The 21624-nt window shown below is 60.0% G+C and overlaps 1 protein-coding gene across 27 annotated transcripts in view; it reads left to right on the top strand.

Moving 5' to 3' along the window:
• The window catches only part of LOC106033340 (ankyrin repeat and fibronectin type-III domain-containing protein 1-like), a 213237-nt gene extending 199314 nt beyond the window's left edge, over positions 1-13923 (top strand). For all 27 annotated transcript variants that reach the window (XM_048061865.2, XM_048061904.2, XM_066977702.1 and 24 more), the window contains 18 exons: positions 1273-1474; positions 1724-1931; positions 2411-2605; positions 2834-2947; positions 3341-3438; positions 3982-4072; positions 5989-6096; positions 6316-6415; positions 6705-6837; positions 7373-7492; positions 7802-8017; positions 8400-8566; positions 8876-9026; positions 9112-9280; positions 9536-9702; positions 10012-10222; positions 10301-10932; positions 12696-13923. In XM_048061865.2, the coding sequence (XP_047917822.2) occupies positions 1273-1474; positions 1724-1931; positions 2411-2605; positions 2834-2947; positions 3341-3438; positions 3982-4072; positions 5989-6096; positions 6316-6415; positions 6705-6837; positions 7373-7492; positions 7802-8017; positions 8400-8566; positions 8876-9026; positions 9112-9280; positions 9536-9702; positions 10012-10222; positions 10301-10932; positions 12696-12983 (3370 nt within the window). In that variant the 3' untranslated portion in view covers positions 12984-13923. The remainder of the gene's footprint in view (positions 1-1272; positions 1475-1723; positions 1932-2410; positions 2606-2833; positions 2948-3340; positions 3439-3981; positions 4073-5988; positions 6097-6315; positions 6416-6704; positions 6838-7372; positions 7493-7801; positions 8018-8399; positions 8567-8875; positions 9027-9111; positions 9281-9535; positions 9703-10011; positions 10223-10300; positions 10933-12695) is intronic.
• Positions 13924-21624: the final 7701 nt, after the last annotated feature.

The raw sequence follows: 21624 nt of genomic DNA, 5'->3' as shown, positions 1-21624 counted from the left end.
AACCTCCCCACCATCACTGCTTTTAAACATCATGGTAATGAAAGGTAAAATCATTACAGGACTCCTGCAGCCCACTGTGCTTGGCTTGAAATCAGGGCGGTGAAGAGCACGTAGTGAAGTTGTTATCAATATCCTGCCTTCCGATGATGGCTTTATATCTATCATCAGCACCCTCACAACTTCGCAGAACCATTTTGGCCTTGCCTTCTAGACAACTGCCATGCCTTTTGTCGTGCTTATTCCTCACTTATTCCTCCTTATTTATCTTCTTGGGGAAGACTTTTCCCATGGATATCTGGCCTTATACACTGGGCTATGAGGTCAGAACTGCGAGAAATGCTGTGAGGCATGGTTGCTCTAAATGTTCTTCAGACCTGATGCCCCCTAACGGGGAGCTGTGCCATGGGCTACAGCAACAAGGGGATCAGATGTCTGATGCCAGAGAAAACCCTCGGTCCTGCAACCGATGGCTCATGGGCAAAAGCCCCACACCGCCGTGCTCGCACCGAGTCAGGGACCCGGGCCCAGTGCTGCTGGGGATGTGGGGTCCTGGCTGCAGGGAGGGGGGCAGCTCCCCCACGGCGAGGCAGGGAGACGGCACCAGGTTTCCTGGGGACTTGTGCATGTTTGTCATGTCTGTTTAAAGAAGGAAGTCAAAATGACAGTGGAGAAAAGGTCATTTAGCTTTATTAGTGTAGGCCAAGGTTCAGAGGCTGAGAAGTGACTCAACAGCCTGGGTCCCCGTTGCATGGGAGGCTGGGACTCGCATGGCCGAGGGTTCCTGTAGGGGCCTGGCTTTTTCCTTGGTGCCTTTAGGAACAGGCTTTTGTCCATTCCCCATGCTCACTTTGCTTTCAGAGGGTTTCCTTTGCTGGAGTAAAGGCCCCTGAGAAAATCGAGTACAGACGAGCACTGAGGGATGCTGATGAGCACTGGAGATGCAGAGCATCGGAGTGCGGCACCAACCGTGGCCATCCCAGCTCAAGGGTCTGGAGGGAAAAAAATCTCAGGGTTTTGGGGAGCCCATTGGAACCCCTCAAGGCCCAGCAACTGTGATCAGGAGGTGCTGGCCTGGCTGATGACAACAGATTCCTTGTTGGCATCAGCATCCACCGTGCAGCCCCCTGCATTGGTGCCGTCCCAGCACTGCAGGGTCGGTGACTCTGGCTCTCCTGGCTCATGTCCTCTTCCCGAAGCTGCCGACTGCCTGCCTCTGCCTTCCCGGCACATCCGTCCGGCCTGTCACTCACTGCCTCCTCTCCCCTGCCCTAGGTCGTCCTCTCCCAAAATGACGCAGCAGATGCGGGACCTGCAGCTGGCGCAGGCCAGGAAGCCGCCGGGCCCTTCCTCACCGAACGCGGCCAAAAGGCTCTACCGAAACCTCTCGGGGAAGTTCCGAGTCAACTACACGTCCTTTGATGAGGGCAGCCTGGCGGGACGGGGCGAGAAGGAGAAGCTCCGCAAGTCTTACCTGGTCGGTGCCCGCCGGTCCCTTCAGCCACGCCGAGGCCGGGGATGAGGGGGACGGGAGGGGTGTGCGTTAGGTGAAGCCGCCTGGGGTCAGGGTGTTTGCTCAACGTCATCCATCTGTGTCTGCAAGAGCTGATGTTCCTGAGCCCCTGGTTCTGGAGACATCCACGAGCCCAGTTTGGGTTGGTGGGATGCTGGGTGGGGTGAAGAAGCACTCCATGCCCAGCTCACCGCCGCATCTCCCTCCGTCCAGTTCCAGAGCAATGCTGCGCTCTTCGAGGCCGTGGAGCTGCAGGACCTGGACCGGGTGCAGGAGCTGCTGAAGCAGTACAGCCCCGAGGAGCTGGACCTCAACACCCCCAACAGCGAGGGGCTGCTGCCCCTGGACATCGCCATCATGACCAACAACGCTCCCATCGCCAGGGCCCTGCTGCAGGCAGGAGCAAAGGAGAGCCCACACTGTGAGTTGGCTGGAGGGCAGGCAGAAACAGCAAGGACAGTGGCGATGCTTTTGTCAGCTTGGGGGTTTCATCTGCCTCCTGGGAGTCCACATGTGTGGTGGGCTGGAGCAGGCTGTGCAGCACCCACATCTCCGGCTCGGGCAGCAGACCCTGTTGTGTACTGCATGTGCCATGGGGCAGCAGGGAATGGTGCTGCCTCCACATTTCAGAGCAGGAAACTAGGGGAGTTATGGTGCTGGGGTGGGAAGAGGTGCTCGGACCCTGCTCCCTGCTTGCCCGGCCACACACTGGGGAGCTCCGCTGTCCCTGCGAGCAAGGCACTGCGGCAAGGGCGGGGACTCAGGGCTGGGATTTGGTGCCAGCAGAGCCTGGCTCCAAAGACAGTTCCCCTAACCACCTTCTTCTAACCACCTTCTCCTCATCACCTTCTCATCCCTCCGTCTTGCTCACCCCTGCCCCTGGCTGTGCCTGCCCAGCAGTTGTCAGCCTGGAGAGCCGCTCGCTGCACCTCTCCACGCTGCTGCGGGAAGCGGAGCAGCGCGTCAACGAGCTGACGGCGCAGGTGGTGAACGAGGCACCCAACGCCGACTGCTCCGAGAAGGAGAAGCAGCTCAAGGCCTGGGAGTGGCGATACCGGCTGTACAAGCGCATGAAGGCAGGCTTTGAGCACGCCCGTGAGTGCCCGAAGCAGGGCTGGGGCAGGAGCAGGGCTGTGCGTGGGCCGGGGAGGAAGCGCGGGGCTGCACCGGTGCCCCCGCACCCTGCAGCCTGCGATATGGGCGGGTGAGGGGGCAAGCGCCCTGGGGACGTGTTCCTGGGTGCAGGGGAGGCACGGGAGAGATGCTGCAAGGTTTGTAGTGACCGTCCTTGCTGTAGCGGTGCCCTGTGCTCTCTGTCCGTAGGAGTGCCGGACCCCCCCAGCAACGTGCACCTCTCCGTGGCCAGCAGCTCCTCGGTGCAGGTGACCTTCTGGGAGCCCCTGAGTGTCAACTCGGCTGTTGTCACCAAATACAAGGGTAAGGACTGGGGTCCCTGTGCCGTCGCTGAGCACACAGTGACGGCCAGCACCCAGGGTGTGCAAGCAGGATGCAATGGGGTGCTTCCCCTGTGCACACCGTGCCAGCACGCTGGGGGCTGCAAGCGTGCCAAGCCCTTGTTGAGCTGTGGCACGGTGCTGTCACACTACAGCATGGCAGGGCCACCAGCCAGAGGGTGCCTTCACCCACTTAAACCAGATATTTATGCTTCTGGGAGAATTTCCCTCATCAGGCACCACTAAGTCCTGGCCCATTGCTTGCTTAGCCTGGCTGGGTCCCCCGGCTTGGTCTGCTCCTTCTCCCTGTCCCTTCTTGCCTCATGGCTCGGTCCGACCCCGGGGATGTGGCACATTGGGGCCTCTCTCCTTCCAGTGGAGTGGAGCTGCTCCCCCACCTTCTCACCGCTGCTGGGGGAGGCCGTGGTGGACAAGCTGAAGAGCCTGCACTTCACCATCCGGGGGCTGGCGTCGGTGAGCTGGGGGTCCGGGCTGCGGGGGCAGAGGAGCAGGGAAAGCTCCCAGGGCAAGGCTGCGCTCCAGAGCCTGCACATGGGGCAGATGGGTGGGATGGCAGTGCGGTGGGCAAGGGGACAGCGGCAGGAAGGGGGCTTGGGTGGGGGGACCGGGAGGGGCTGGGATGGGTGGGGGTGTAGGCAAGGGGGTGCTGCGCCCACTTTCGGGCAGGGAGGGAGGGACTTGCAGGCCTGAGGAGCAGGGAGGACCCTTCTGTGTGGTGTGGGGGAATTGGGCAAGGCAGCAGGGCTGCAGCCCAGGAGGCACTGCCCAGACGCATGGCAGTGCGCAGCCCTGGGCAGGGAGACCACCCCAGCCCATCCATCACCCATGCACTGCTGCTGGAGGGGGTGTAAGGGGGGGGTCAGAGCCCGTAGCCCGGGCCATGGGGTCCCATTTTGTGCTCCTCGTGGCGTGCTGGGATTCCTCCCCACCTCCTTGCCCTGCACGCTGAGCCGGGAGAGGGACCTGCATCCTGAGTGTGCCTTCCCCCCTTCGCAGGGCACAGCTTACTACGTCCAGGTGTCTGCCTACAACATGAAAGGCTGGGGTCCCCCCCAGGCCTCAGTGCCCCCCTTCGCCATCCCTTCCAGTAAGTACAGCTGAGAGATGGCACCCAGCTGTGGGATTGGGGTGGGGTGGGCTTGGGGGCTTTTGGGATGGGGCATTATGGCCCCTGGGGCAGGGGCAGATTCAGAGCTGGATGCGGTATTTAGAGTTTGCAGATGGGTCTCGGGCCCCACGGGGTGGCTGTGCCCGGTGGCAGAGGTGCAGGGCTCGTAGACAGAGCCATCCGCACTGCCCTTTGGGGGATGCTGTCTCTGGCCACTGGGAGCTCTGCCAGATGTTTATCTTTCAGCCTGAGATTAGTCTGGCTGCCTGGTAAAGGCTGGAGAGGTTTTAGGCCACCTGGACCAGCTGATCCTAAGGTAGCTCGGACAGAGGATGTTTTGCTTTCTGAGCTAAGAAGCCATCTGTAGGAAGGAAAACCATCCCTGTGTTTTTTAGCAGAGGTTTGTAATTTAGCGTGGGGCAGCTTTTTGGAGGGGCCTGTCCTTACCAGGTAATGAAACCTGCCCCAGAACAACGGAGTTCATGCAAAATCTGTGTTTGCATGTGCTGAGGAGCAGTGTGGGGGAATGCCCTAGCTTGACCCCTCAGGGCTCAAACCCGACCCGAACCAGGTCGGGGCTGCAGGGCAGAGCAGTGGCGGTGGCTGGGGCAGGGGTCCTGCGGGGCGGGCACCATCCTGCACCTCGTGAGCGGCCCTGCGTGCACCCAGGGGTGCTGAGCCCACCGAGGTGCTGTGTGGCTGAAAGCAGGAGAAAAGAGACGCGACCAGGGCCGGGTGCATACACACTGGGTGCAGCTCTAGGTGCCGGTACTCGGGCACCATAGCACCTGCACGGAAAGACACCGAATCACATTTGCACGCATGTTGGTGCACAAGTGAGCCCACCCGTGCATTGCGTAAGGCTGGCTTTGCTCTGCCCTGGCAGCGGGTGTTTGTTCACGTTTGCACCCTTAAAGCCCCTCTGCTGTCCCACACAGGTCCCGTTCTGTGTGCACGAGATCCGTGCAGCGCGGATACCAAGTGCAGCTCACGGGGATCAGACAGGACCAATTTTTCTTATTTCTGTCTCCGTTAATATTTCTCCCTTCGGTAGAGATCCCTTCCTGGCCCAGCAGAACAGCCAGGCACCTCCCTGGGTGTTTTTAAAGCTCCTAAAAATAGTGGCAAGCCCCAGCCAAAGTTAACAGAGCTGAACTTTCCATGGAAAAGAGCAGCAGGCGGGACAGGGGGTGTTCAAAGCAATTAACGTAAAGCTAATGTAAAAGCACTGGCGGCCCCGTGCCGCTCCTGCCGCCGCCGTGTAGGGGGTGAGGCTGGCAGGAGAAACTGGCTGCATGTTTGCCTGGGTAAGCTCCGCTCTTGCATTCACCTGGACAAGGCTGCAGCTCCAGGGAAGACGCTGGAAAGAATTTTATTTTTTCAGCCCGGTGAAGAGCGGCAGCAGCAGGCGGGACCTTGTTCGTGACCTCCGTCGTACCCCCACTGCAGGGTGGCCGGTGGCCGCGGGGAGCTCCTGGCCCCGTTCTCCCTGCCCCATGCTGGGGCACCGCTGCTCCCGGGGCAGCTCCTGGACGCGGCCCCAAAAGTGCCCCACGCACCCCGGCCCTGCTGGTTACCGGAGGGTGGCGGGGCCGTGTTGTAGCTTCCCCGATCTGCTGCACTTTCTAGGACTGGAATAACTTGGTGGCTCTGGAGCTGGTCCCAGCACGTGGCGATGGTGGTGGGGACAGGGAGCTGCTGTGTCAGGGGCTTGTAGGGATCCTCCGCGGGCTGGGAAGAAGGGCACAAAACAGAGCATCTTCCAAAGGCCCATAGGTGCCAAAGGCCCTGGGACCTTCCGCCGTGGGTGCCGGGAGGTGCCGTGCCGCGGGGTGGGGAGCAGCCAGCCCCACGGAGAGGGGTGTCGGGGGGTGACACCGGCTCTGTCCCTGCAGACTGGAGGGAGTACGACGGCCGGGCCCCGCGGCGCAGGGGCCAGGCTGAAGCTCTGGACCACCTGCTGGGCCAGGTGAAGACCGTCCACCAGCACTGCGTGTGCCACGGTGAGTCTGCAGCACGTTGTGGTCCCGGGGGCTCTGCTGGTCCCCAGGGCTCGGGGGGTCACCTGCTGAGGCACAAGGAGCTGGGGTGGCACGGAGGAATGGGATGAGCAGGGCGGCAGCTCATGCAGAGACCCCAGAGGAGCCCACAGCGCCTCCCCCCAGGCTGCTGGCTCTGCTCTTGGGGTCACGCCACAGCACCCTGTGCTCTCCACTTCCCAGAGCCCTGCAAGAACCAGCCCCAGAGCAGGAAGCACTCGGTCTCCAAGAGCCTCAAGCACCTCTTCCACGCTGGCAGCAAGTTCCTCAAGACACTGAAGCGGTGAGAGCCTCGTGGGGGGGTGGTGTTGCAGAGCCTTCCGCCCCACAGGGATGTAGGGCTGCCCCGCCAGGGCTGCAGGTGCTGAGGGTGGGTCCCTCCTTGGGATGAGCCCATGCTGTCAGTGGGGATCAGTCCCATCGCTCAGAAAGCAAACATTTCCGTTTGGACCGGCCAAGCTGTGTACCCGTACCCCTATGGGGCATCTCCTCTGCCTTCCGGAGACAGACCCTTTGGGAAATGAAGCTGGTGGCCAGGGGTGACCCCACGGCCTGTCTTCCCTTCCACGCAGGGGCCTCTACCTGACAGCCATCTTCTACAAGGACGACAACATCCTGGTGACCCACGAAGACCAGATCCCAGTGGTGGAGATCGATGACACCTACTCGTGCCTGCTCATGCAGGATTTCCTTTGGTTCACCAAGGTAGGCACCCCCCGGGCCCTGTGCTGAGCGCTGCAGCCATGCTCGCAGCCTGTGTCCTGACACTGCTTAGAGGGGTGCAGCCACCGCCGTGAGTGCTGTGTCCTCCAGGGGTGTCACGGTGTGTGGGGTACCTCCACTGCAACCCTTACGTGTGGGGGGTGCTGCCTCTGCCCGCGGAGCAGGACATGCAGGGCACTGCCGCCTGGGTCTCAGCTGACTTGCTGGAAGGGCAGGCAGGCAGCTCAGGCCCCAGCCCTCTTGCTGGATGGTCCTGGTTTACTAAGGGAGAAGCCATCTCTTGGCTGAAACCTTCTCTGCTCCAACTCAGGAAAGTGTCCCTCTCAGTAGAAAGGAAGACATCTCGGGCAGGGGAGCATGTACGAAACGGCCCCCCTGCTGCTGGAAGCGATGTGTGCACGTGCACCTTCCTCACCCAGCTCGGACAGAAAGGGACCGGCTGTCCCCAGAGCCCCCCTGTGTGAGCAGGCAGCTGGGGGAGCTCGGCCGGCGGTGACAGCCCCTGGCTGTGCTGCAGGTGTCGTGCATGTGGGACGAGATCCTGTGGCTGCGGCAGTGTGTCACCGTCTCCCAGTCGTCCTGCTCCTGCATCCTGCAGACGCGCTTCAAGATGCTGCTGGCCATCTCGCAAATGCAGGTGAGGGGGGGGGGGTCCCTGTCCCCCCGCTGCCTCGCAGAGTGACTTTTGGGGGTGCTCCTCTGGGGGCAGCACACAGATGCGCTGGAGCTGGGAAAACCCCCAGCTCTGCCCGCTCTGTGCCACCAGGCTGCAGCTGGGCCAGCCGCAGCCCCCGCCTTGCCATCACCGGTGGGTCCCCAGCTGCCAGGTTCTGCAGCACGGGGAGCGTCTGGGGACTGTCAGTGGGTGCTCTGCCGGGAGGGCCAGTTTCCAGCAGGCAGCGTGGTGTCCCCTGACCTTTCTCCTGTCCCCCATCCCGGTGTGCAGGGGCTGCTGGGCATCCAGGACCTGGGGCAGGTCTTCTTTGAGCCCATCAAAGACAAGCAGGGCAACATCCTCATCGTCACCCTGAAGGAGGTGAAGACCAACCAGACCTTCGAGAGTGTCCGCTGGGTTCCCATCTGCAAGCTGCAGACAAGCCGCAAGTCCGTGTCTTCCCCGGAGGAGCCCACTGCCCTGGACACGCTGCTCATCTCCGTGCAGGTGCTGAGCGAGAGGGCTGGGGACACGGGGGCTGGTTCCAGCCGGCACACTGGGGCTGTCCCTCATGCCCGTCCGGCTCTTCCACTGCTGTTTTTCCTCTCTCTGTCCGTCTCTGCCCGGGGCTGTGCAGTGGCGGGGGGTGCCACACGGGGCTGGACGCCTGGCAGCGGGTGCTCGGCGGCACTGCCAGCACTCCCGTCGGGCTGGGAGGGCCAAGGCAGAGCTGCAGCGGCCAAAGGTCTGGTCCTGGCTGCGGGCAGCAGCTGGCAGGAGCAGCAGAGCCCAGCCTGCAGGAACGCTGCTGCCTCCAGCACCCGGCACAAGGGCCGCAGAGCACCCCGCTGCGAGGGCTGGCTCACTCCAGCGGTGCGTATCTCCTCAGGACAAGCTGGCTTACCACCAGCGGAGCAGCCATGCCCTTTCCCCGGGCCTCTACCTGGGCTACCTGAAGCTCTGCAGCGCCGTGGACCAGATCCGGGTGCTGGTGCCGGAGCAGCTCCCCAACATCTTGTGCCACGTGAAGATCCGCTCCAACCCCAACATCTCCAGGTGGGGCTCGGGGGACATCTGGTCTTTTTCTCTGCCTCGTCCAGCCCAAGAGCACTCGTGGCCACTGCCTCCTGCGTGTGGACTCGAGGAAGTGGTGCAGCACCGCCACTCAGCCCTGTCCCTGCCAAGCCCTGCCTAGGGCTGGAGAAAGCCGAGGTCCCCCTGCTGCCACCACAGCTCCCACATCCGCTGTGGTGGCTGCACCACATGGGGTGGAACAGCTAAGCAAACACAGCTCTCGTCGGGACTGCGTGTTTAGGTCAGCCCCGAGCTGCTCCCCCCAGCACGTGTCTGTCTGCTGTTCTCCAGGGAGGAGTGGGAATGGCTGCAGAAGATGGCCAGCATGGAGGAGCCCGTTTCTGCGGAGCCACAGGCTGAGACATCCCAAAACCACTTGTTCCAGGAGCTCCAGGCGGCCATCAAGGAGCTGATGACCCTGGTCAACATCCCATTGCAAGAGGTGTGGGTGGGAGCCAAGGTCCAGGGACGAGGGAGATGACATTTGCAGCTGTTACCTGTCATGTCTTTTGGACGGACTCTTGCAGGCCAAAGATTTCCGTCTATACAGCCAAGAGGTGCTGGACTTTGGGGGCCAGGTCTCCTTCCTGCTGCTGCTGCCTCCCTCAGATGATGTCTGCACGGCACCAGGCCAGAACAACCCCTACACCCCTCAGTCTGGCTTCCTCACGCTGCCGCTGCAGATCTTCGAGCTGGGTGAGAAAAGGGGTGACCTGCCCTGCCAGAGCCTCCTCGTGCTGGTCTCCTTGCGCCTGAGAAGGGCTGGAGGGAGCTGCGGGGGTGGCTGTGCTGTCGCCTCCTCTAGGAGAGGGGGGAGAGGGAGTGCTAAGGGCTCCCTAGTGCTCCAGGTGGGCTAGAGGAGAGCATCGCCTCCACCCCGGGTTGGGTGGGCACGGAGGAACCCCTAGGGACCTGATATTTTTCATTCTCCGCCTCCCTTTCGTCCCTCAGTGCACTTCTTCACATACGACCGGGAGTTCATCATGCAGTACTGCCAGGTGTCTGCCCTCCTGGAGCTGGAGTCGCTCCTCTCGCAGCAGAGCCTCAGGGAGGCCTTCTCTGACGCCGAGCTCTCCACGGCGAAGCAGAGGCACCAGCAGGTGCAGGACTACATCCAGGTGCGCAGCGCAGGCGCTGGCTGCGGTGTGCCCACGGGACGCGGCTGGGACCGAAACGCCCCGGCAGGGCTGTGCGAGCGTCCCCAGCGGGGCTGTCCTCTGGGCCTCCCCACTGTGACCCCGCAGTGTCAGGGCTTTGTCTGGCAACATCTCGCTGCAATCACTGTTAAAAGTTTGTAAAGCACTGCGGGGGGGGGTCCTTTTGCCTCTTGGGAAAGGTGTGTGGGGAGAGGCCGGGTTTCACTGTGGGATATTTTTGTGGTGGTTGTTTACTTTCTGAAAGGGATCCTCTATTTCCTCTTTTGGCAGCAAATGGAGGAGATATGGCGTGAGATGCGCTGGATTATGGATGCCCTGCAGCACGCCCGGTACAAGCAGCCTTCCTGTGGGGTGTCCCTCAGCGGGTTCCTCAGCACCTCAAGTAGTGCCATGAAGGAGAAGACCCAATCCTCCTCGTCCCACCTCGACTTCCTTCCCTCCCCAGCACCCTCACCAGAGACCAGCCGTAAGCTCAACTCCGGTAAGGGCCCGGCTTTGCACAGGTCCTGCTCCCGCTCATGCAAAGCCGACGAACATCCCCTCTTTGCTTCCCTTCCAGACCTGCACGGGCTGTCGGACGAGGAGGGCTCCTCTGAGGTGTTCCTGGCCACCGACAGTGACTACGACTCCAGCAGGGCGCAGAGCCCAAAGGAGCTCGACCTGGTGTCCTCCTCCTCGGGGCCCGAGTGCTGCGGCAGGAGGGCGACCCGCAGCCTGCGGGACAGCGCCCCGGACGTCCTGCAGAGCCACGAGCTCCAGCCGGTGCCGCTGCCCCCGCCGGAGCCCCGGCCGCCCCCCGAGCTCTACGACAGCGACTTTGTCCTGCCCAGCCGGCAGATCGAGCTGCTGCGCATCACGGAGAAGAGGCAGGCGTACTGCGTCCGAACCAGCAGCCTGGACTTCCCCAAGCCGCTCTGCCCGGTGGCCAGGAAGTCCTGCCCCGGCTCCGTCGACAGCTCCCCGACGGAGAGCAGGACCCCCGGGGGCCACGGCAGCCAGCTCAGGCTGGGGACTGGCTCTGCACCCAGCCCCGAGCGCGGCCGGACGCGCTCGGCCGAGTGGACTCCGAGCTTCCAGGAGCCACTGGAGCAGCCCGGGTGCTTGGCCGACCGTGGGAAGAAGCCGGGCTCTGTCACCTTGCGGGTCTGCCCTCAGTACGAAACCGGACTCTCCAAAGAGACCAGTGTCAAGGTACCGGAGCCTACTAAAGGCAGCGGTGCGGCTCTGCCGTGCCCGGGCCAGCAGGATGGGGGAGGCAGGCACTGCAGGCTTGCGTGGCCCTCTCCTGGCTCTGCCGTCTCCATCCTCTGCCATGCTGAGGGTGAGGTCCCCAGAAGACCCCCGGCGCTGCTGCCCCGGGTTCCTCTGCCCTCACCACACTGCGGGGGACCCCATGTCCCCTGCAGCTCAGCCCACATGCCCGCCTCTGCTGCTGAGGGGGCCGGGCCAGGGCCACCGGCTTAGCCAGCAGGGTATTTTGAGGAAAGAAGGCAGGGCAGCCGGGGTTCGGCACTCGGCCCTACTGGCAGCGTGTTAGTGCCACCCAGGGCAAGCAGCCTCGGCTCCGTGGTCTCTGCGCCGCTCCCTCCAGCCACATGCACATGGGAAAGGGAGCAGAGGGCAGCTTGCCTCAGCCCTTGGAAGGGGTAGGAAGAGCCCGGCGTCGCCCTGTGGGTCCTCTCTGTTTCCTCCCTGGCTGTGGCAGGGCTTTGCAGCTGAGCTGGCTCCTGAAGCGCCGGGCTGCCTCCACTCATTGGAGCCCACGGGCACGCAGCCCAGGCAGGTCCCCTCTGTGCTGTGCCACCTCCCTTACTTCCAGCCACAAAGTCCTTCCCCTCTTGAAGCTTCCCTGGTGAAATTCCCAGTGCCACCATGCCGAGTGCGGCTCGCAGAGCAGCCTGGGTGCGACTGGTCTGCAAAAGGGTGCAGGAAGAAGCCGGCTGTAGGGCTGGAGGTTTATTGCCAGGCAGTTTTGATAGCCAGTTTCTCTTCACCCAGCAGGGATGTTAGAAGCAGAGGGAAATCTGACTCGCAGTATTTATTTTCCATTTGAGAAATTACCATAGATTTCTATGCAACTGAAGTGCAGCCCTGGGTTCCTGGCGGGCTGCCCACGTGGCTTTTGAAGTTGCAAAGCTCGGGACATGCCTGCTTGAAAGCGTTTTACGATGTTCTCCTCGAAGAACCAAGTTCAAAGGAAAGGCTCCTCGGCTGGCGTAAATCAGCTGAGCCCCATGATGATTGTTCGGAGCTGGCAGGATTCACGTGGGCCGAGGGCTTGGACCACCCTGCCGGGGCACTGCCCGCGGCGCTCCGCAGGCCCTCACGGATGTGCCAAAGGAAACCGTCGCCTTGCCCGGCCGAGGACGGATGGCCCGGCCGAGGGCCTTTGAAGTGAAGGATCGGGCTCCTGACGGCCGCTAGCAGCCAGAGCCCGGCGGTGCTCGTGCTCTCGTCCTGGCTCGGGATTCAGAGGGCAGTCCCCAGCGAAGCGGTGAGGGAGAACAAGGAGAGCTGGTGGGCAGAGACCCCCAGGTGCTCTCAGAGGGGATTAACTTGAGCGCCGCTTCCCAAGGAGCTCAGCACCAGGGCGGCTGTGGTGCTGGGGGTCTGGGTGCTTCTTGCAAGAGGGGCTTTGACGCCTCTGTGCTGGCAGGAGCAGGGCCGAGACCGTGCAGCCCTCGCAAGCTGCAAGCACGGTGCAGTGTGGGTGAGCTGTAGGTGGCAGGCAGGACAGCCACGCTCAGCTGTGAGGACGAGGACGGAGGGTGCAGCCGGGGGGAGAGAGGTGCGGGAGCAGGGCCCCGCCGTGCCGCGTGTCCCCAGGCACCTCGGCGGGGCCGTTCCTGCCCCCGAACAGCTTGCGGAGGGCGGCCGCTGCCGCCACCTCGTGCCGCCCCGTCCTCCTCGTCCCCCCCTCACCGTCCGTCTCTCCCACCTTTGTCTCTCCGCAGCTGCACATCACCAGCCAGACGTCGGCCGGGGAGGTGGTGAAGCTGGTGGTGCTGGAGATGAACGACGTCTCCCGCGGCGTGCTGGGCGGCTCGGCCGCCTTCTGCTACGGCGAGGAGCAGCTGGAGCACTTCGGACTGGTGTTCGCCTCCGAGGAGAGCGAGCGGTGGCTGCCCGATGACTTCCTGCCCCTGTCCCTGCACGCCGCCCGGCCCGAGGGGCGCTTCTACGTCCGCATCAAGGAGACGTCCCCCCTGGTGCTGCAGTTCGGGCCCGCCACCACCGTATGAGAGGAGCGGCGGCGGCGCGGGGCCTCGGCCCTGCAGCAGACAGCGCGTCTCTGATGCTTCCTTCTTCCACAGACACCCTCTCATCAGGCGTCCGCGGGGTGGAATGGGATCATACCGGGCTGTGTGTTACTTGTTTGTGTTGGGGATTTTTGTTTTTTTGTTGTTTTTTTTTTTTTTTAACCAAAGAGACGTCGAGACTCGGTTTTTCTGACTGTAGAAGATGAGGGTGGAGCGCGGAGACCTCAGAGCTTGGGAGGAATCCTTGCAGGAATGGAATTTTTGAAAGCAAACATTTTTAAGGGGAAAGGGGGGGGGGAGAGAGAGGAAAAATATTACACGAAGGAGCAGCAATACTCTTTTTTTTTTTCTTTCTTTTTCTGAAAATCCTTGTCTGGGATTTAGTGAAGGAAGAGCCACAGAGGATTGCTGGCTAGAGTCGCGGTGTGAATGAGGAGAGGGCATGATGCACAAGGACAGCACTGAGTAGGGTGTTCCCTATCCATCCTCGTTTCACTGTACCTGGAGAAACAGTTCTTGCACATAGTTCTCAGAACAGAACGTGTTTTGTTTTTGTTTTGTTTTGTTTTCTGAAAAAAAAAAATGTGCTAGAGACACTGGAGTTGTATAGGAGGTGAAGACCCTTTTATTTGTTTTAGAGGCAAAAGGAAGCAACGCCACCAGCCCCCCACTCACATGCACGTGTACGCAGCTGTGCTGACACCACCACTAGAGGTTTGCTATAGGGCATCTGCTGCAGCACACCCAGCACCACCTTGGGATTCCCTTTCCTCCTCGGTTGCTGTTTTGTTCTGGTGATTGTGAGTGGCCTCTCTTGTATGTCCTACAGCATGACACTTTGTTAGCAACTAGGTCTCTTGTTCACAAGGTTATTTTTCTGATCTCCTGTGGTCCATAGTAAAGATGACTGCTGCTGACTGTGTATTGCTCTCTTCCTTCTCGCGGCCTGATGAGCAGGGCCTCTCTCCTTAACCCACGTCCCCCAAATTATCCCTAGCTTCAGTGGCTGGGCCTGCCTTTCCCAGGAGCGGTTAATGGGATGCTCTCGACCCAGCAGAGGTTTGTGTTGGCACACGCACATGTGTGCAGGAGGAACAGGCAAGTTAAAGGCAGTGATCTGTCACCTTCAGGTGTTGGAAACCTGACGGCTGCAGGGCCCGAGCACCCGCAGATGTGCAGTTACACACACTGCTCCTGTCCTGCAGCCTCCTCCAAGAGACAAGCACGTGGAGAAGAGCATGGAAGGCGGCTGGACATGCCTTGCAGCTGCCACAAGCGCTTCCAGAGGAGAGGCAGCAAACAAGGACCGGGGCCAGCACCCCTCGCAGGTGAGGTTCCCCTTCTCCAGGCCTCACTGGGTCGGCCGCACAGCACCGGGCCACGCGGTGGGGAGCCAGCATGGGCCCGCGACACCCCACATCAGCCTGGCCGCATGGATCCCCTGGTGGCACCTCCGACTGGGGCAGGAGAGGGCTGGTGGACAACTTCTGGGAGTCACAGGCTGCGCCCAGTGTTAGGGCAGGGCCGTGTCCATCTCATCTTCTCAAGTGCCTCCATGGGCACATCCCAATGTTTTCTTTCCAGGTCCTGAAGCCTTCTATCCTGCCCTTCCCCACGGCCAAGGAGTGGAAGCAGACGCCAGGCGGGCTCTGTGTGTGGCCGTGGGGAGCCCGTGTGGCTGCTGGAACCGGTGTGGAGCCGGGAGCTGTGTGCACAGAGGTCGGTGGTTCCCCTTTTTAAGGTTGTTGCACATGCAGGATGGTCTCTTACCGTTGAAACATAGCCCTGGGGCTCAGCAGCTCGGGGCGTGAAGGGGCACTGAGGCTCTGGGACAGGTGGGGCAGGAGTTGCTCTGTCACAGCATCATTTCACAGAATCACAGAATCATCTAGGTTGGAAGAGACCTCCAAGATCACCTAGTCCAACCTCTGACCTAACACATTTGACTCGGCATGTTTCCTCTCACTTAGGGCTAGTGGCACTGGTGACAGCAATTTGGCAAAGGGACTTTCCCAGTGGGTGCCAGCCTCACGTCCGTGCTCTCACACGTCCATGGAGGCAGGTTCCCAGAGCACCTGGCCTCAGCCCTGCTTTCTCCTGGTACTGGGAAACAAAGAACCTGGGAGAGGCATCATTGTGCTTGTAGCAATCCCTTTTCCCCAGTATTTTAATGAGAAAAGGAAGCTGGAGTCCAGGAGGAGCCCAGGGGGATTGTGCCTCTGCAGACCGGTGTCTCTGGGCGCAGACATCCCCATCCCTGCAGTGCCCATGTCCCCAGCTGCCAACATCCCAGAGCAAACACCACCCTGCCCGTTGGCACAGGCATCCACCTGCGTGCCCCACACCTGCCTGAGCCCAAGCAAGAGCCTCCACCACGCACAAACCCTGCGCTGGGGCCATCCAGCCCGGGTGCCACACACGTGTGTGTGTACCTCACGCAGCCAACCCCGAGTCCTGGTGGCTGGAGCATCCCTGAATATCTCATCCATGGGAGGGCAGATGTGAGCAACACTGATTCGGGGAACCGGGAGGAACGACGAGCACGGGGAACTGGGAGAACTCACGAGCAACCCGTTGTGCAAGAACCCAAACCCAGTAGAAACGCTTTGCTTTGACAGCACCGCTCGTCCCCTGCTGTTAAACCAACAGCAAACCAACTGGTCTGGGGCTTCCCCTCCCCAGCATCAGCAGGGACATGGCAGGGCCCGAGAGCAGCAGCAGGAGCTGCGTCTTCTCCCTGCCCTGGGGGCTGCGGCCGGTCCCCTCGGCGGGGACAGGCGCTCCTCTTCCAGGCACTGGGAGCACCAAAAGATGCCGCTGCAGAACACTGTGTGCTTGGTGAGGGTGTCTTTTGTCTCTGTCGACATAATTTCCATCAGGAGCAGTGTTTAAAAGCAGATCGTTGTGTGACGGCGAGAGGCACACATCGGCTTGTCCCGTTCAGCGACCAGGTCTCCTGCTCGCTCCACCCGGAGGCAGGCCCAGGTCCAGGAGCTGAGCAGGAGAAAACTGGCAGAGTTCCAAGAAGGTTAACGGGACTGTGTGAATTTGTATCGCCAGAAGAGCCACCGCTCTGTGGTATTTTGCTCTCATTGTATAGATTCACAGAAGTAAACCTAAGTTGTGACACTCTGAGTTTCCTCCCCCAAATCAGGAGCTTGTTGGCATCAGTTCTGAAGCATCTGCATTTCTTTTCTCCCATCCAAAGGGAGTTGCTCAAACAAATCCAGCTTTGTGTTTCCCGAGGTTTGGCTCTCTGAGTATGAGACATGTTTTTTTGTTTTGTTTTGTTTTGTTTTTTTGTTTGCTTTTTGTTTATTTTCCCTGGGACACTTCTCTCTTGTATCCCTGCTGTAGAATTTCTTGCCTTGGTTCTGGTTACTGGGGAAAGCTGAGGAGTTACCCTTTCTGTTCAAGCAGCTGCAGTTTCCACAGATGGGAGATGCTCTGAGCCTGCTCCAAGATCTGCTGAAGTCAGTGGAAGCCTTTCTTCCAGCTCCCTCAAACAGGAGGCGAGAAAAGCACGCGAGAGCCGTGCCAGGCATCCAAAGGAGAGGGGAAGTTCCAGGGTTATTCTGGCACATGCAATTACTAAGTTAATTACTGCTCTATCATCTGTAGGAACTCTGTGCAATTACTGTGTAGTCGCACGGACTGTTTACCCAGGTAGCTTATAAATAGCATCGCCTTGTAATTGAACTGTGGTGTGATCGGATTTATGCCGGGTGAGTCAAGGGGCTGCCGCATGCCCACACTTTCCGTCCCCAGCACGGATGTCCGCTGAGGACGCAGCCACGCCAAGCAAAGCCCTGCTGGCCGTGGCTCACCGTTCCCCAGACAGCCCAGGTTTCTGCGGGAAGCCACACACTGGTGTACTCTGTACGCTGTGGGCAAAGCCACTTCCCATGTGGAACCGGGCTGGACAATGCAGGTTTTAGACCAAGATTGTAATTTCCCAACCACGAGGACACTTGGAAGGGAGGAGATGGGAGTCCTGGTGGCGTTAGCACCATCGGAAAGCCCCGGCTGACTTCAGTGTGTCTAGGATTTCTGGTTCTTCAAACCCACCTAAAGACCGGGCAGCAAACAGATCTTTCCGCCCCGTGAAGACTCCCGGGATGCGGGGAAGTGGTCTGTTCCCAAAGCAAAATGGGAAAAATAAAACCTCATGAAAACAGGAACCAAAAGCACAAAGGTAAAAAAACTCATGAGGAAAACAGTGCTTTATTTGATTTGATTTGATTTTCCATTCAAAAGAAAGAACAAAAAAAAAAACTAAAAGGACTTTTTAGAGAAACTCATTTTCACTTTCAGAAAAAAAAAAAAACAGTTGGGCAGGACAGTGTGAATATTTACAAGTTTGTTCTAACTCAAGAATTTTGGAAGATACCATTTGTTGAAACCAACAATCCTTTATGAACGTTTATATTGTGGCTAAAATGGTGTTTTTAGTGGGAAGAAAAAAGAAAAACCCAACAGATGATGTGTCTATGGTTTTCCCTCGAGCCCCAGCTTAATCCGATAGACCAAAAACCACACACTTAGGGCTGAGCGTGCATTTTGCTGACTCAGGCTTCAAAGAGATGCAGACGTACTTGTCCTGAAGAAGTTTGATTTGGTCTGTGAATTAAGATAGCAGCAGGAGGACAGTTTTGCTCTTCACTGGCTGTGGTTGAGCTGCCGGACCACTTTCCTAGGCTCATCGCAGCACCGCTGGAGCGGAGCATCCTATGGTGAGTGGTGCCGTGCCCGTCCCGCTGCAGCAGGACTGGGGCTGGCTCCAGCATCACGGCAGCGCGGTGGCTCCGCAGCTGAGGCTCGTTTTGCCCTGGCAGTGGTAGATGTGTGTGCTGCTCCCACAGCCGGCCACATCCCTGCTGCCCCCAAGCCCCAAAGCACCGCAGCAGAGAGCAGTGCACAAAGTGCCGCCGCTGCTGCCCGCAGTCGCCCATCACCGCGACATCAGCTGATTCCTGGTGCTCCGTGTTACGGCATCTGGCTTCCGACAGCGCCTTGAAACTGCAAGTTAGATGTGCTAGGTGCTTCAGCCGAGGTCCTGGAAATCTGTCCTGTGTGCTCCCAGCCAGGCAGCCCAGAGGAGGAGGCGAGAGGGGCGAGGTGTCCTGGAAAGGACGAGCAGCGGCTGCTGCGGTTTGCAACTGTGCATCGTGGTGGGGGAGTGTGTGGGGAGATGTTATCTCTTATTCCTGGTCCCGGCACCGCTGTTCCTGCTCCTTCGCGAGCAGCACGCTCCATTCATTTGTCTGTGTTAGGGCGAAATGCAGCCCTGCCTCCTGCTGCGCCGCTCATCGATGCAAAGCTCGGCAGGTCACGGCTGGAGGCTCTCCTACAGCAGCATGGCTTAGATGAGGGTAATGCTTTTGTGTGTGCTGCGGTTCCATGCTGCCCACACAATTTGCCCTGTAATGACACCAGTGAGCTGAAGCCAGGTGCTGAAGCCTCCAGAATTTACCTTGAGGGATCCAGGAAATGACCAATTAATTGCTGGTCCTGGCATCTTTGAAGACAAATTTCCTCGGGTGGCATCAGGCAGAGCAGCCACGAACGCCGCATGCATTTGGGCACAGGAATGAGATGGAGAACTGTGCTCTTGTGCCCCACAGGCAGCATCGGTGGGTGCCACACAGACGTGGGCAATACCACGCAGCATCTCCGGGTCCCCAGAGCCCACCACGCACAGCCAGGAAGGAGCCGAGGGCTGGGGACCAGCAGCTTGCAGCAGCTGGTGGCAAGCACAGCCATGGCAAGCATCTCCAGAGAAGCACCAGCAGGATGAAGCAGCAGGTCCCTCACTGCTTGGGATGTGGGGATGGCAGCTGGGATGCCAGTGGGTCAGGGTCCCTGGAAGCCCACAGAGAAGTAAAAGCGTAAAATAGAGGCAGAGAATGTGTTGGAGAGCCTCTAGGAAACATCCGTCTGGACAATTTTGTGGTCTTGTTTTCTTCCAGATGACTTTCCCAGCCCCCGTGCTTTGCTAGGTTAACTCCAGTTCAAGTCTTGACAGCTCAACTGGAGAGGTGCCCTGGGCACCAGCAGCACCAGAGAGGTGGCCTGAGCAGGCTGCTGGGCCAGGGGGGCTCTCAGCAAGCACACATGCAGCAGCTCTGTTGTCATGCACCATGGTTAGGTCTTGTTTTCTGGTCCAAGCTGCGATGGGGAGCCAAGGGAAGACACTCACTCCCTCCATTCTCAGCTATCTCCCATTCCATGTGTAGCTGGTAGAGGACAAGCCAAGCCCTTTTTTAATTTGTCACCAATTGTGGGTGACTTCACAGAGCCGGGCTCTGTTGCGCCGTCATGCTCTGGCTGGAAGCGGCTTTGATCTGGGTGTTTAATGAAGACGTTAATTGATAGCACGTGGGGAGGAATTTGAGCTGCTCAGAGCTGTCTCCCAGCCCCTCAGATCCCAGAGCCATCATCCCCTTCAAAACAAAACAGAAGAAGAGTTATTACAAAACAAATCATGTTTGTATAGGCGCTTAAAAAAAAAAAATAGAAAAAAAAGCCCTCTCCAGCTCTGTTCAGCTCATATTACTGGCAGTGCTGAGCTCAAGACACCATGTGCACCATCGAATGCCTTCAGCAAATTAAACCAGCGTCGATGCAAGGAGAAAGAAGGTGCTGCTGTCCCCAGATCCCACCCTGACCGAGGCAGGACGAGGCTGTGGCAGGTCATGCTCCACCTGGCCAGGTGCCCACCACCCTGCTCCGCTCCTGGCAGCGCGCTTCCTCCGCCGACGGGGTGCTCCGGCCGAGGATCCCGCAGCCCCGGCGCTTCGGGGAGCTGGAGGCGTTTCAGCGCTCAGCTCCACACGTTCTGGCAGCCATGGCTTGCTGCAGACACTGTCCTTCCCTGCCCAGACGTGCGCTAACTGCAGGCAGCGCCAGGCCCTGCTTAGCTGGAGCGCTCGTCCTTCCGGACACGCATGTTTCTCCCAGCCCACGGCGCATCCAGCTCTGGTCGCTGCTGGCGGAGGTCCTCTTCCCAACTGGTCCATGGGTTGCCTCGTGGCAGCCAAACGTGACCTTGCTTCCTGCCTTTGTGATCTCGCGTAGAAGATGCTTCTGTTCCTTGCCTTGTCTAAGGTACCTGAGCCCCGCTCGCCAGCGGGCTCAGGAGGACGCAGCGTTTTGAGACCTCTCCCCCTCTGTCAGATCGGATCGGAATTGGCTGGTGGACTCAGAAGTTATTAGGAACAGACACCCCCAGACAATGTGATTGCACAAGCTTCATTTCCTTAGAAAACCAGGCCAGCAGAGCAGGAGCCTGTCAGTAAACATGTTGATTCCAGGGGCTCTTCTGCGCCGCGCAGGAAGAAGCGCGGCGCTGGCGCCCAGCCCGCACCTCTGAGCGCTGCCTTGTGCAGGGACGCCCGGACACGGCGTGTCTGTCGCAGCGGCGGGCACGTTCCAGCCGGGGGTCACATTGCCCGTGGCTCTTGGCAGTCCCCAACAGCCCGGGTCGTCCCAAGGCAGGCAGGGGAGATGTGGGGAGAGCTGCTGGTAGCACCCATGGCACGGTGTGCAGGGAGGCACCGGCGGGCTTGGGCTCGGTTCTGCTTGGCTGACATGTGAGGACTTCCCCGTGTCCAGAGGCGGGCTGAGGCAGGGCATTGTGGTAGCACGCACCCAGAGCCCTCCACCTTGCACACACAGAAAGGTGCGGGAGGAAGAGCTCCCCGTGGTCCCGCAGCCCGGCCGCTCCGCTCTCCAGCCTGCCTTCCACTTAGCACTAGGAGCCTTGGGGATTTTCTCCCCTTCCCTCGTGGAGACGCTTAGCCCCACGCTTCCCGGCCCCTGGAGCTGTGGCCTCCCCTCTGCCGGGCTGGAGGACAATCTCTTGCAACACTGGAATGCTCTGAAGTCATTACCTCCCTCTCTAGAAATTTTTGGGGTCAGAGGACATGAGTCTCAGTATCGTCCAACAACGTCAATGAAGCTCCGTTGATTTACACCAGCTGAGGATCAAACCCCTCCCTTTCCTCTCCCATATTTAAGATATTTTCCAGACTTCAGACGCATTCAGAGGAGGGAGTTGATGGCTCTTGGGTTGTTGAAGAGATTCCAGCTTTGGTCCCGGCCTGGAGTAGCATGCCTATGGTGGCTACCCTCACTGCGCCTCGCTGGGGAAATGCCGCGCTCCCACACTTCGCTGGCTGCCTTGCTGGCAGGCTGACCAGGGCAGGCACCAGCGAGGCCACACACACTCTGGAGACACGGCTCCATCACCATTTCTCTCATGGCCAGCTCGAGGAGGTTCCTGCATGCACCAGTGCTGCTCTGCAGCGAGCCGTGAACCCCACCTGAGTTCTTCGCTCCTCCAGCCACAGCAAGACCCAGCTCACCAAAGTCCTGTAGGATCCCTGTAGGATCGCCCTGTCCCTCCTGACGCCCTTGCCCAGCAGGGAACCACTGTCATGTAGCCCCGCAGAGAGAGTGCCAGGAAGGCTTGGGAGGTTTCCAGCCCCCCGCCAAGCTGCAGGTCCAGCCCCAGCCCAGGGCCAGCACCTGCAGCCTCCGTGCAGCACTGCTGAGCTCAGGATGTGGCCCGAGGAGCATCCCCAGCCTGACACAGCCAGCCACCTGGACCGCAGCGCCTGCC

This window comes from Anser cygnoides, chromosome 15, assembly GCF_040182565.1.
Source record: "Anser cygnoides isolate HZ-2024a breed goose chromosome 15, Taihu_goose_T2T_genome, whole genome shotgun sequence".
Classification (NCBI taxonomy): domain Eukaryota; kingdom Metazoa; phylum Chordata; class Aves; order Anseriformes; family Anatidae; genus Anser; species Anser cygnoides.
Note: the sequence above shows the minus strand (reverse complement) of the source record. Positions and strands in the feature narration are given on the sequence as shown.